The sequence below is a fragment of the Mauremys mutica genome, chromosome 14, assembly GCF_020497125.1.
Source record: "Mauremys mutica isolate MM-2020 ecotype Southern chromosome 14, ASM2049712v1, whole genome shotgun sequence".
Taxonomy (NCBI): domain Eukaryota; kingdom Metazoa; phylum Chordata; order Testudines; family Geoemydidae; genus Mauremys; species Mauremys mutica.
This window is the reverse complement of record NC_059085.1, coordinates 3,510,362-3,525,479: the sequence shown is the minus strand read 5'-3', so window position 1 is coordinate 3,525,479 and position 15,118 is coordinate 3,510,362. Positions and strand designations below refer to the sequence as shown.

The following is a 15,118-nucleotide window of genomic DNA, read 5'->3' as shown; positions in this document are numbered from 1 at the left end:
AATGTTGAGAGTGTATTTGGCTAATAGTGCAGAGTAGTTAGCGATGCATAACTGAAGAGTCGCTGAGGAATAGGCCTTTCTACCAAACAGGTCAAGGCATTTCCAGTCTTTGTCATAAGGGGTGGTATGAGCCAGGTGTTGTTTTCCCCTTTGATTAACAGCTTCCACAACCAGTGAATTTGGGCTAGGGTGAGTGAAGATGAACTCAGCCCCTTTTGCTAGCACGTAATACTTCGGTCTGAACAAGAAGGTGGGGCCGTGGCCGGTGTTTGCCAGGTCCATAATGGCAGAATGAATAGGCATGAATCTTTACCGTAGAAGAGGCATGGAGAATGTCAGTGAGCTTATGCTGTGTTTCTGGCAGCTCTTCTGAGAAGATGCCTAGGGAATCAGCCACACGCTTGAATAGATCTTGGAAAGATTTAAAGTTGTCCCGCAGTGGGGGGTGGGGGAGAGGCATGATTGTGTCCTCCAGGGACGATGAAGAAATATGGGTAGGAGGTAGGATGTCACCCTCTATTAAGTCCTTGTTGCCCTCTTTCTCCTCCCTGGTGACTTCAGGGAAGCTGGGGTAACCAGCGAAGTAGATCTACCTGATCTCGGTGTTTTGGACCTGGATTGGTTAGAGGGCTGAATATAGTGAGCCCTATACAGTGCCTGTGACGAAGTGGGAATGTTCATAATGTTTTCTCTGAATACTGTGTGGGTGCCTCAGTTTCCCCTATGCAATTCAAGTATCTAGGTGGTGGGATAAGGGTATGTGATTGTTGCAGAGCTCTAGAGGGCCAGGGTGATGCTGTCTGCACAGCGAATGGCCGAAACCCTGTCTCCTGGCAACTGATGGCCTGGGCCCCTCCCCGGCAAGGTGCCAACTGAATGTGTTGAAGAACAGAGAGATCAGGTGACCTCCTGGCCCAGGAAAGAGACAAAGGCCAGAGGAGGGGCTGGAGGGGGTTTCAGTTTGGAGCTGGCTGGGGAAAAAGAGGGAGGCCCAGACCCGGGGTCTGGCCTCCCTGGCCCCAAGATGGACCTGACTTAGGGGATCCAGTTTCTGTACCTACAAACTCTGTTTTGGACTGTGTTCCTGTCGTCTAATAAACCTTTTGTTTTACTGGCTGGCTGAGAGTCACATCTGACTGTGGAGTTGGGGTTCAGGGCCCTCTGGCTTCCCCAGGAACCCCACCTGTGTGGACTTGCTGTGGGAAGCGCACAACGTGAGAAGGGGATCCTGAATGCTCTGAGGTCAGACCCAGGAAGGTTGAAGCTGTGTAAGCTTCTTGCCCTGGAGACAGTATGCTCCCAGGGAGGAGGTATGCTCCCCCTGAGTCCTGACTGGCTTCATATGGAGTAGTTCCAGAGCATCGTCCGGTGACTCCGTGGCAGTGCACATAGGTCCCAGTATGGCCAGTTTTGTGGGAGGGCCATTGGGGGGCATCCGTTGAGGGGGTTACCATGCTGTGGGTTGTAGCCCTGAGGTTCCAGGTTTGGGTGATGAATGGCATGGGGTCCCCATCCCTACAGCCACTTCATCGCTTGAGAGAGGAGGGGCTGAGCCAGCAGGTGTAGCCATGAGACTCATGGCTGGTCTGGCTGGGGTGCCGTCTGTGCCGAAGAGGTGTGCCCAGGGCGGAGGCAGCGAAAAGGTCTGCCTGGCTAACGAAATGTTGCGGCACTGGGAAGTTAGGTGCAGGCATAGGAGGCACACAGAGATTAGTCAGCATCTGTGCTGCCGGTACTGTGGGCTTGCTGTAATATATAGGAACTGCTCGGTGCCGAGGGCTTCAGCTCTCTAGGCTCTGAGGGAACAGGTAAAGGCAAAACGAAGCCTGTCTTAGAGCTAGACTGCACCGCTAGGGTCTTTCGCTCCTCAGGTTGCCTCTGCACTGGACGAACCCGGTGCCACGTGGTCTGAGGCTCTGTGTGCCGACGGTACTGGGGCGGATTTAGCGGTCGGAGATCGCTTTTTATATGGCGATTCTCCCGGGGGAGGAGTGAGACCGCTTCTTTGTTTTCATGGGGGCTGAATCCCCCTTTAAGTCTGTTACTGAGTGACCAGGGAGTCACTCCCGTTGTGTAGTTTTGGGGGTAACCTGCTCTCTAAGAGGGGGCGGAGGTGCCTTTGGCAGGCTAGTGTGGAAAGAAGAAAGGGCTGTCCCATTACGCTACCACTACTACCCCGCCTCTGTCTGGGTGTGCAAAGTGACTAGCCTCTAGCCCCCCGCTGTGTCTCCAGGGGATGTTAGCTACAGATGAGCTCCCCGAAGCACACCCGCTGGAGGGATCAGGTGGGAGAACGCCCCTCAGTACTGCAGCGCGAGGGAGGAGTGACTGTCCTGAAGGTCTCACATACCTCGTCAATGCCCATGCCTTAGCACCTGTTCCTCTCCAGCTGAGCACTGCCACAAAGGCAATCGGCTAATGGAGACTAGGCAGCAGCACAGTGTAACAGGGCAAGTGGACTTCCTTCCCCAGCATTAACCGAGGGGGCCTCTTCCCTCCAGGAGCTGCACGGTGCAGCCTCTCCGCTGAGCTACCCTTAAGGTGGCAATTTTGCAACAGAAAAGCTTCAAAAAAAAAGACTCCAACGAGAAACTGCTGAACTTGAATTAATATACAAACTAGATACTATTAATTTGGGCTTGAATAGAGACTGGGAGTGGCTGGATCATTACACAAATTGAATCCATTTCCCCACGTTAAGGCTCCTCACACCTTTTTGTCAACTGTCTGAAATGGGCCATCTTGAGTCTCACTACAAAAGTTTTTCTTCTCCTGCTGAGAATAGCTCATCTTATTTAATTAGCCTCTTAGAATTGGTTGGGCAACTCTCACCTTTTCATGTTCTCTGTATGTATATATATCTTCTTACTCTATGTTCCATTCTATGCATCCGATGAAGTGGGCTGTAGCCCACGAAAGCTTATGCCCAAATAAATGTGTTAGTCTCTAAGGTGCCACAAGTACTCCTCTTGATATTGATATGGAAGCCACCACAGGGGATTCAATTTTCACATTACATTCACTAGAAGCCTCTATTAGTAAATATACCTGAAACTCCCACATCCAATCTAGAAGTCCTATCAAATGTAGGGATCCTTGCCAGAGTACACGGAGCCTTGTTTATATTCATCTAGATGGAAGCACATCTCTGAAGCACACATTTCACAGGGTCAGACAGTTACATCAGCAGAAGCAGGTTCTATAATGATAAATGCTTTATTTTTCACATCACAAAAATAGAGGAAAAAATATCACACAGAAAAATAGATACAATTAAATGGAGAGGTATATTTTTACATAATCTTACTTTTAAAGAGGAGACGCACAAAGGAAATTCATATCCTTGCAAGTTTTAGAAAGGAAAGTTGTTCTGTGGATTTAAATAGTGACACACTGGATCTGGTAACATGAAAGATGCCGTTTACACAGACTGCATGCAAGGAACAGTGCCTGGGGACAGGTTCCCCATACAGAGAAACTGTCTTGCAACTTGTGTAACATTCTTGATAGTTTGCCTTTGGCAAATACAAATACGAAATGTAAATCCTGTTCATCCCCAAGTCAGAAAATGAAATGTCCTTACTCACAGGAACTGAGAATCAGTCTGCACACTTGGCACTCAAACCCCTTGGCTCACCCCCCACCCCACCAACTCTTTATGGGGAATTCTGGTTCAGACTCACATCTAGGATGTGCAGAATTGTGCCACAGTCAAGGATGACTGGGACCATTCTGTGACCCTCTGGTGAAAATCAAACCTCAAGAAATCCAACAGTTTTTGTTAAATTTGGAACAAAGCAGCCAACATTTTCTCTTTCTTGTTTTTCAATTCAAATGCTGTTCAGCCACCTGAGCCGTAGGCAAGGTTAACATGAATTGCAACTACCATCAAAAGGCACAAAAGTCTCCCCACCTCACCCTATTGCCAACTTTCCCCAGACAAAAGACAGTTCTATGACGTTTGGACTGGGCTGCGCCTAAAGAGGCGGCAAGGTTCATACTATATGCATATGAAAATGCAGAAGAAAAGTGTTCTCACTCCAGTCCCACAGCTATCTTCTCCGTGGCAAAGACTAATGACACAGAGTTGGCTTTACTTGATTGATGGAAAAGCCCCACCAAGCTTGCTTTGCCCAGAAGCCTCAAAAAGAGCATAGGAACAGCTGAGTAAGTCCTTTACAGGACATGTCCACAACATTCCTGGGGAAATGCCCATCCAAGTACAAGGTAGCAGCCAAACTGCTACTTAAAGCCCCTTTCTTCATGCAGCAAGGGCGGTAGGACTGCAAAGTACAGGGGGAGTCTCAGATGTTCCTTTCCTTTGGGTCATTCTCTAAAGGGGTTTGCAAGTCCCAGCACTGTGTTAATGCTTGCGGGGGGGGGGGGGGAGGGGGGAAGGGGGAAGAAGGAGTTTTAACACTGTGCAGCTGGAGACAGGCCAAGAGTGAGCACTACATTGAGGCAGGCTGCCAGTTTGCCTGAGAATAGAGAAAACTGACCTTGGGATCAACTGAAGGAATGACAGATAAAAATTAGGGTAGGGGAGAAGGGCTCCAGGCACCAGTGTGTCCCAGTTCCTGAATGCACCAACATGAGAGGTGCCGTGGCAGTTCCTGTCCTGTGAGCAACACATGCAGGAAGGCCGAGCCTGGGGCCATACTGTTGTGGTGGGACAGCAGGGAATTTGTAGTTTAGCAGCACATTTTGGAAGCTCCTCTCTGTGGAAGATTTATAGAGCCTTTTTCACTCCCACTTGTAGAGCTTCACCATCTTCTCAGTGAGAGTGGCCAGGAAGTTATTGCGGTTCACTGTGAAGGGGCAGATGTCCAGCACAGGTAAGTCAGTTTGTAGCTTCTGCAGTAAGGAGCCACTTCCAGCATCCCACACCTGTGAAGTACAAAGGGTCAGTCACCACAGTTCTCACCTCCCACTCAGCCTTATTTCTAATGTTGCTGGTGGGAAGCAGCCCCCTCTTCAGAGAAACATCCCAGATAGCTTAGCCATTTCCAACACCTTCCCCAGCCTGCCGAGACTCACTTTTGAACCAATAAGCCTGCCGTGAGCCTCCCCTCTGGAAGGTCAGATAATCAGGGACATGAGTTTAGAGGTGCCACCTAAATGTGGCTGTGCAAGGTGCTGCTATTCAAAACAATTCTCATAAAAACCAATCCATCCAGAAGTGGTTTCAAGATGCCATGAACAGAAAGTGCAAGGTTTAGGAATACACGAACAACTTGATACAGGAAACACTTCATTGTAAAAATGGGCTGGTGCAGAAGCAGCAGGGCCAGCAATGCCAAGTGTGATCAAAGATGAGAAATAAAAATGAAAACAAGTTCCTTCACTGTCACACTGACAATGTTAAGACAACCCTAAGACAATTCATCTGTAAGGCAAGAGCTGGATGACTCAAGGAAGGGCAGGCTAGTGGAAGAAATTAACGCAAATTGCTGGAAGCAACATGTATCTCCTGCTTAGGTAAGCAACAAGAATGTGGGGGTAGGTTGAACTAAATTAATAACCCAAGTGAGGTAAGACTGTGCTGCTTGTGGGCTAAAGCTAGTCTCTGACATCCTAGAGCTGCTAGGGTAACTTCCAGGCCATAATCCTGTGTACTTTTTGTAAGGGGAAATTAATTTGTGCTGGAGACAAGTTAGAACTGTTAGCAGGACAGCTGAAGGCTGACTGCACCAGAGAAGGATGCTCTTTGAGCCAAAGGCACAACCAAGTACTGAAGTGGGAAATTTACGATGCCTGAGTGACAGCACATATATGGGAGAGCTGGTCTGATCAGGGTGCACTGGCTAAGCAACACGACTGATTGAAAGAGAAGGCAAACCCTGTCCTCCCACTCTCTGCTTCTCTAAGCACTCCACTTCAGTCTTCCCCTTGTATTCTTGGGAAACCACATGCATACAAAGCCACATGCACTCTCCCTGATGTGCTATCTAGGCAGCAAGTAGCTGGACAAAGACAGAAGAGAAACAGAGTAGCGGTCTGGGCTGACTAGACTATTTGAAAAAGCTTGCACGTTTTCTTCTCCAGTCTTAGGTTGGACGTGCAGGTCAGGCAGTGTAAGCAGGATGTAAAAGCAGGTCGGGAGTTAGTCTGGTGGGCATTAATGCCCTGATCCTGCAAGCTACTTTGCACTAGGGGCTATAGGTCTCAGACAGAGCCCCAGGGAAGTTAACATACAAAGCAGAAGGTAGACATAATCACTCACTTCTGTGTTCTTAGTAGCCGGTGCTAACTCAGGGAAAATGGAAAGTGGGCAAGGCTGGTCATTTGTGATGAGGCAGTCTGATTTCTGCTTTTTAAAGTTTTTCTTAAAATATGTCCCATGGCTCAGTAATCCTGTACAAAATTCCTTTAGCTTGCATTTCCCACAAAAATTATATAAATTCAACACTTACTTCTGCAAAAGTCATCTTCCAGACATGAACCAAATGTAGCCAGTACTGCCTAAATCAGGAGTGGGCAAACTTTTTGGCCCAAGGGCCACATCTGGGAGGGGAAATTGCAAGCAGGGTCACGAATGTAGGGCTGGGGCAAGGGGTTGGGGTGTGGGAGGGAGTGCAGGATGTGAGAGGGGGTGCGGTGTGCAGGAAGGGGCTCAGGGCAAGGGGTTGGGGCAGAGGAGGAGTGTGGGGTGTACAAAGGGGCTAAGGGAAGGGGGTTAGAGTCCAGGAGGGGGTGTGGAGTGCAGGAAAGGGGCTCAGGGCAGGAGTGCACAGTGCAGGAGGAGTTCGGGGTGCGGGCTCTGGCCTGGCGCCGCTTACATGGAGCAGCTCCAGGGTGGCAGTGGCGCTCAGTGGGGTTCAGGCAGGCTCCCTGCCTGCCCTCGCCCTGCACCGCTCCCAGAAGCGGCCAGCACCATGTCCCTATGGCCCCTGGGGGAGGAGAGGGGAGCAGAGGGCTCCGCATGCTGCCCTTGCCTGTGGGTACCTCACCTAGGGTGACCATATGTCCCGATTTTATAGGGACAGTCCTGATTTTTGGGTCTTTCTTACATAGGCTCCTATTACCTCCACCTCCTGTCCCGATTTTTACACTTGCTGTCTGGTCACCCTAACCTCACCCGAAGCTCCCATTGGCTGAGGTTTCCTGTTCAGGAAGGTGGGAGGTGGTACCTGCAGGCGAGAGCAGCACACAGAGCCCTCTGCCCCCACTCCTCCAGGGACCAAAGGAACATGGTGCTGACTGCTTCTGGGAGCAGTGCGGGGGCCGTGCCGCCACGGGGGTGGTAATCCCGCAGGCCAGATCCAAAGTCCTGATGGGCTGGACCTGGCCTGTCGTTTGCTCACCCTTGGCCTAAGTCCTACCCAAAAAATTGTGCTTCCGCAGAGTATTCCTGTTCCTTGATATGTGGTTATGTGTACCGTTAACAGAAGATCTATAAACCCACGTAATTTAGGAATATTACATGCTTCATAAGACCTCTATTTATCAATTGTGTGTGTGTGTGTTCTGATTACTCTTACTGGAAAGAATTTTAGTAATACTATTTAATGCATTAAAAAAAAATCTTGTGCACAGATTTTGCAAGGGGAGGGGATTTCAATTAAAACTGATTTTTTCCTAACCCCCCCCCCCGCCCGCTTTAATAATAGGATATGGAGCCTCTCACTTCTGTGACTAGTTCAATTCCAGCCTGGGATTACTGTGACTATGAGCTACCAACTAGCAGCTCTTCAGCCTATGGGAGATAATGGATTGAGACATAATTTCCCACCTGGTCAGGATCTACAAGAACCCTTGTTGTTTGTTTCAGAGAAGACATGGAGAATGAACCATCTTCACTCCTAGAGATGATCCCTGCAAGTCAGTGTTTAGTCACATTGACAGGGCAATGTGGATGAAGCAGTATAGCTTCTTGTGCTTTTCTCTAACCACAGAACAGTTACATTAGTCTCCAACAGCTGTTACACCTCTACCCTGTTATAATGCCACCCAATATAACACACATTCAGATATAACGCGGTAAAGCAGCGCTCCGGGGGGGGGGGGGGCACCTGCATCCTCAGGTGGATCAAATCAAGTTCGATATAACGCGGTAAGATTTTTTGGCTCCCGCGGACAGCATTATATCACGGTTGAGGTGTATTTTATTGCTCCCAAGGAAGGCTGGATGGACCAATTCTCTATCAGACCCCTTATGTAAGCAAGAGGTCTGCTCTGAGGCTGTAGCCATAGCATTTTAAACATATCTAAATGCCAAGGTACGCTCTTACCTTGGAGGCTGAAGTCCTCCTTCAACCTCAGAACAGACACCACACAGATGGCAGCAGTACAAGTCTTCCTCCCCATCCCCTGCCAACCTGTCTCAACCCTAACCTGATGGGACCATCTCTAGGAGGGATGTTCATCGCTGGGCTGCCATAGACCATATCGTAAGAAGTGATGTTGCAACTCAGCAGGCTTGAACTCTTCCCTGTGAGCTGGTACTGAGCTAGTGTGCCAGCATGCTGCTACTGTAAGTGGCACTGTACCGGCAGGGTACCATTTGTACAACATGACGTTCTCTTTGGAAGAAGGTGTTAATTCCTAGGCCATTGCCAGAGTCTATCATGGCTAATTACATTCGGCCTACCTACATTCCTTCAGTAGGAAGCAGGGACAAAAGTTTACTACAGGAGCAACCTGCCTATATTTAAATTAATTAATTAATTAATTATTATTATTATTATTATTTTTTAAGGACACAGCATTTAGTTTTGTGCATTGCTGGTTTTTGGTCTAAAGCAGTATCTCCAAATTGCCAGGGAGTTAGCCAGTCCCACAAGCAAAGTATGGAAAGTTAATGTACACACACACACACACACACACACCCCTCCCTGCCCACGCACCTGTTACCCACAATGCAAGTTCCATCACACTGGATTTAACAACATTGGGACAGATAAGGTTTCCTTCCTAAGCACTGCCTGGTGAAAATGAAAGGAAAAAGGAAATACCATGGCAGAGTTTGAGGCCTCATCGCCAGCGCACACCAGGATGCTGCCATCCTCCTCTGGACTCCGAAAGATGGCATTTTTGGTCAGCAGTTTGCAGGTGGGCCCAGCATTGAATGTCTGAACTGGGTGACAGGAGCAGATTACGTCCACAGATGCATCCATCAGTTGGCTACAGGACAGTTCCATCACCACACAATGCAGGCAATTGTTGCTCTTATCTGTGGGATGTAGACAAAGGGTAGCTCCACTGACAAGCTGAGTCACTTGCCAAATACAATTTTCCCCAATGTACAGTAGCCTCTCCAGGAAAGAGACAAAGAGACGAGAATCCTAATACAAACCCACTCAGGGTCACCACAGGGATGGAAGCCCTAGGCAAGAGGTGTTGTTGGGCAAAAGAAACAATCCATTTGCAGCCAGGCATACCAGGCTTCTCCTCCCAACCCCATTCTCAGCAGCCTCTCTTCTGTACATGTGCAGCCGCACAAAAAGCTTTACTGCGTCCAAGGGGAGACATGGTACTAGTGTGCTATCCAGGCCTTCGCCTTTGAAAAGTAAAAGCATCATTTCTGCTATGTTCTCAGCTCTCAGGCTTCCAAAGCTGCCACCAAATCCTGGCACCTCGCAGGGGCTTAGGTGGCAGGGCAGAATTACGGCAAACTGATAAAAGCGCTGCATAGAAGGTGCTGTACTTGCACACAATTACTTACTAGGCCTGTAAGTTGCAAGGCAGTGCCGAGTGCTGATTTCAGTCTGAATATCGATGCAGCCTCCAGGCTCTAGAGGTAGATGGTGAGGTCGGTAGGAGTTGCTGGCCTTCTGTTCCCAAAAGCAGCCTCCTTCTAAGCTCCCAGCTACTACTCCACCATATGGCAGTGTGGTGGAGGCCATTCGGGGCAGGTAGGACAGGGACACCACAGGACACCTGAAAGGAGAATTTTCGAGAGCCTGTAACATGAGCATTCAGCTTTAACACTTCCGAGCCCCTTCCCAGAGTCTTGATTTCTCCCAGTTTCACTTTTCAAGGGGGGTTCACAGTCAAGTTTCTGATAATTAGCTCTCTTCATCCTTGAGTAGTTAACATAAGTGATCAGAAGCTTTTGGACAAAAATTAAGCAACAACTATTGCTATAAAATGCTCCCTTGAAAGACACACCCAATTGGATTTAGAATCATAGAATTCAAGATCAGAAGGGACCATTATGATCATCTAGTCTGACCTCCTGCAAGATGCAGGCCACATAAGCCGATCCACCCACTCCTGAACTAATTCTCTCCCTTGACTCTGCTGTTGAATGCTCCAAATCATGACTTAAAGACTTCAAGTAGCAGATAATCCACCAGCAAGCGACCCCTGCCCCATGCTTCGGAGGAAGGCGAAAAACCTCCAGGGCCACTGCCAATCTACCCTGGAGGAAAATTCCTTCCCGACCCCAAATATGGCGATCAGCTGAACCCCGAGCATGCGGGCAAGACTCTCCAGCCAGACCCTCTGGAAAAAGGCTAACAATATCCCAACATTGACCCTTTGTACTAATTACCAGTGTGGCACGTTATTGACCTATTGACTAAACCCGTTATCCTATCATACCATCCCCTCCATAAACTTATCCAGCTTAATCTTAAAGTCATGGAGGTCCTTCGCCCCCACTGTTTCCCTCGGTAGGCTGTTCCAGAATTGCACTCCTCTGATGGTTAGAAACCTTCGTCTAATTTCAAGCCTAAATTTCCTGACTGACAATTTATATCCGTTTGTCCTCGTGTCCACATTAGCACTGAGCTGAAATAATTCCTCTCCTTCCCTGGTATTTATCCCTCTGATATATTTAAAGAGTGCAATCATATCTCCTCTTATCCTTCTTTTGGTTAAGGAAAACAAACCGAGCTCAAGTCTCCTTTCATACGACAGGCTTTCCATTCCTCGGATCATTCTAGTGGCCCTTCTTTGTACCCGTTCCAGTTTGAATTCATCCTTCTTAAACATGGGAGACCAAAACTGCACACAATACTCCAAATGAGGTCTCACCAACGCCTTATATAACGGGACTAGCACCTCCTTATCTCTACTAGAAATACCTCGCCTAATGCATCCCAAGACCGCATTAGCTTTTTTAACGGCCACATCACATTGCCTACTCATAGTCATCCTACGATCAACCAGGACTCCTAGGTCCTTCTCCTCCTCTGTTACTTCCAACTGGTGCGTCCCCAGCTTATAATTAAAGTTCTTGTTAGTCATCCCTAAAGGCATAACCTTACACTTCTCATTATTGAATTTCATCCTGTTACTAATACTCCAGTTTACAAGGTCATCCAAATCTCCCTGGAGGATATCCCGATCCTTTTCCGAATTGGCAATACCTCCCAACTTGGTGTCATCCGCAAACTTTATCAGCCCACTCCTACTTTTGGTTCCGAGGTCAGCGATAAATAGATTAAATAAAATCGGACCCAAAACCGAACCTTGAGGAACTCCACTGGTAACCCCCCTCCAACCCGACAGATCACCCTTCAATACGACCCTCTGCAGTCTCCCCTTTAACCAGCTCCTTATCCACCTCTGGATTTTCATTTTGATCCCCATCTTTTCCAATTTAACCAGTAATTCCTCATGCGGTACCGTATCAAACGCCTTACTGAAATCAAGATATATTAGATCCACCGCATTTCCCTTGTCTAAAAAATCTGTTACTTTCTCAAAGCAAGCATGTGAGGATGATAGCATGAAATTAAACACAGAATCATAGAATCGTAGGTCTGGAAGGGACCTCATGAGGTCATCTAGTCCACTCATGGCAGGACTAAGTATTATCTCGACCAGTGGTTTTCAAACTTTTTGTATTGGTGACTCCTTTCACACAGCAAGCCTCTGAGTGTGACCCCTCCCTTATAAATTAAACAGGGTGGAGGGGAGGAATTGTAATTTAATGGGGGCTTAGGGCTATCAGCCCCACAGACCTGACAGCTCACAACCCCCATGTAACCACCTTGTTATCCCCTGAGGAATCATGACCCCGTCTGAGAACCCCTGATCTAGACCATCCCTGACAGGTGTTTGTCTAATCTGCTCTTAAAAATCTCCAATAATGGAGATTCCACTACTTCCCTAGGCAATTTATTAGGGCGTCAATTAATCACAGTTAACTCACACAATTAATTCAAAACAATTAATCACGATTAATCGCACTTATAACAATAGAATACCAATTGAAATTTATTAAATATTTTTGGATGTGTTTCTACTTTTTCAATATTGATTTCAATTACAACACAAAATACAAAGTGCACAGTGCTCACTTTATATTATTTTTATTACAAATATAATATGCATGTAAAAATGATAAAAGAAATAGTATTTTTCAATTCACCTCATACAAGTACTGAATTGCAATCTCTTTATTGTGAAAGTGTAACTTACAAATGCAGATTTATTTTTGGTTACATACCTGCACTCAAAAACAAAACAGTGTAAAATGTTAGAGCCTACAAGTCCACTCAGTCCTACTTCTTATTCTGCCAATCGCCAAGACAAACAAGTTTGTTTACATTGACAGGAGATACTGCTGCCTGCTTCTTATTTACAGTGGCACCTGAAAGTGAAAACAGGCGTTTCCATGGCACTTTTGTAGCCGGCACTGCAAGGTATTTGCATGCCAGATATGCTAAATATTCATATGCCCCTTCATTCTTTGGCCATCATTCCAGAGGACCCGCTTCCATGCTGAGGATGCTCATTAAAAAAATAATGCATTCATTAAATGTGACTGTACTCCTTGGGGGCGAGAATTGTACATCTCCTGCTCTGTTTTACCTGCATTCTGCATATATTTCATATTATAGCAGTCTTGGATGATGACCCAGCACGTTTGTTTTAAGAACACTTTCACAGCAGATTTGACAAAACGCAAAGAAGGTACCGATGTGAGATTTCTAAAAATAGCTACAGCAGTCGACCCAAGGTTTAAGAATCAGAAGTGTGGTCCAAAATCTGAGAGGGATGAGGTGTGGAGCATGCTTTTAGAAATCTTAAAAGAGCAATACTCCAATGCGGAAAGCTACAGAACCCGAATCACCAAAAAAGAAAATCAATCTTCTGCTGGTGGCATCTGACTCAGATGATGAAAATGAACATGTGTCAGTCCGCTCTGCTTTGGATCATTATCAAGCAAAATCCATCATCAGCATGGAAGCATGGCCTCTGGAATGGTGGTTGAAGCATAAAGGGACATATGAATCTTTAGCGCATCTGGCACGTAAATATCTTGCAATGCCAGCTACAACAGTGCCATATGAACGCCTATTCTCACTTTCATGTGACATTGTAAACAAGAAACAGGCAGCATTATCTCCTGCAAATTGTAATCGACTTTGTCTGAGTGATTGGTGACCAACGAGGAGGACTGAGTGGACTTGTGGGCTCTAAAGTTTTACATTGTTTTATTTTTGAATGCAGTTTTTTTTTTTAAAACCACATAATTCTACATTTGTACGTTCAACTTTCATGGTAAAGAGATTGCACTACAGTACTTGTACGAGGTGAACTGAAAAATACAATTTTGTTTTTTACAGTGCAAATATTTGTAATAAAAAATAAATATAGAGTGAGTACTGTCCACTTTGTATTCTGTGTTGTAACTGAAATTAATATATTTGAAAATGTAGTAAACATCCAAAAATATTTAAAATAAATGGTATTCTATTGTTGTTTAACATCATGATTAATTTTTAATCGCTTGACAACCCTACAATTTATTTCAGGGATTAACTACCCTGACAGTTAAGAAAATTTTCCTAATGTCCAACCTGAACCTCGCCTGCTGCAATTTAAGCTTCTTGTCCTAACCTCAGAGATTGAGAACAATTTTTCTCCCTCCGCCTTGTAACATCCTTTGTACTTGAAAACTTACGTCCCCTCTCAGTTCTCTCTTTTCCAGAGTAAACAAACCCAATTTTTTCAATCTTCCCTCGTAGATTATGTTTTCTAGACCTATAACAATTTTTGTTGCTCTTCTCTGGATTTTCTCCAACTGGTCCACATCTTACCTGAAATGTGGTGCCCAGAACTGGACACAGTACTTCAGTTGAGGCCTAATCAGTGCAGAGTAGAGCAGAAGAATTACTTCTTGTGTCTTGCTCATAACAGTCAATACATCCCAGAATGATGTTTGCTTTTTTTGTAACAGAGTTATACTGATGACTCATATCTAGCTTGTGGTCCACTATGACCCCCAGATCTCTTTTTGCAGTACTCCTTCCTAGGCAGTAATTTCCTGTTTCGTTCATGTGCAACTGATTGTTCCTTCCTAAGTGGAGTACTTTGCATTTGTCCTTATTGAATTTCATCCTATTTACTTCAGACCATTTCTCCAGTTTGTCCAGATCATTTTGAATTTTTATCCTATCCTCCAAATCACTTGCAACCCTCACAGCTTGGTATCGTCCACTATCTTTAGAAGTGTACTGTCTGCAACATCTAAATCACCAATGCAGATATTGAACAGAACCAGACCCAGAACTGATCCCTGTGGGACCCCACTTGATATGCCCTACCAGCTTGACTGAACCACTGGTAACTACTCTCTGGGAACAGTTTTCAAACAAGTTATGCACCCACCTTATAGTAGCTCCATTTAAGTTGTATTTCCCTAGTTTATTTATGAGAAGGTTATGTGAGACAGTATCAAAATCCTTGCTAGAGGCAAGATATACCACACAGAATATCAGGGTTGGAAGGGACCTCAGGAGGTCATCTAGTCCAACCCCCTGCCCAAAGCAGGCCCAATCCCCAGATTTTTGCCCCAGATCCCTAAATGGTCCCCTCAAGGACTGAACAAATAACCCTGGGTTTAGCAGGCCAATGCTCAAACCACTGAGCTCCATTATCTTTCCAGGTACTGAAGTTAAGCTGAGTGGTTTGTAATTCCCTGAGTTGTCCTTATTCCCCTTTCTATAGATGGGTACTATTTTGCCCTTTTCCAGTCCTCTGGAATCTCTCCTGTCTTCACGACTTTTCAAAGATAAGATAATCACTAACGGCTCAGATATCTCCTCATGTACTTCCCCATATCTGAACTAGCAAGGGTGAAATAAAATCCAGAGAGGTAATGATCTTAGTGTTTCAGGGGCTTATGCCCCAACTTTCTTCTATCAAAACAAAAAAATGT

General features: G+C 46.2%; 1 protein-coding gene across 8 annotated transcripts in view; it reads right to left on the bottom strand.

Annotated features, from left to right (window-relative positions):
• Positions 1–3,219: 3,219 nt before the first annotated feature.
• Positions 3,220–15,118, bottom strand: part of RFWD3 (ring finger and WD repeat domain 3) — a 53,475-nt gene continuing 41,576 nt past the window's right edge. For all 8 annotated transcript variants that reach the window (XM_044987498.1, XM_044987492.1, XM_044987495.1 and 5 more), the window contains 3 exons: positions 9,665–9,879; positions 8,955–9,172; positions 3,220–4,887 (listed from right to left, as the gene is read on the bottom strand). In XM_044987498.1, coding sequence (XP_044843433.1) covers positions 4,744–4,887; positions 8,955–9,172; positions 9,665–9,879 — 577 coding nt within the window. In that variant the 3' untranslated portion in view covers positions 3,220–4,743. The remainder of the gene's footprint in view (positions 4,888–8,954; positions 9,173–9,664; positions 9,880–15,118) is intronic.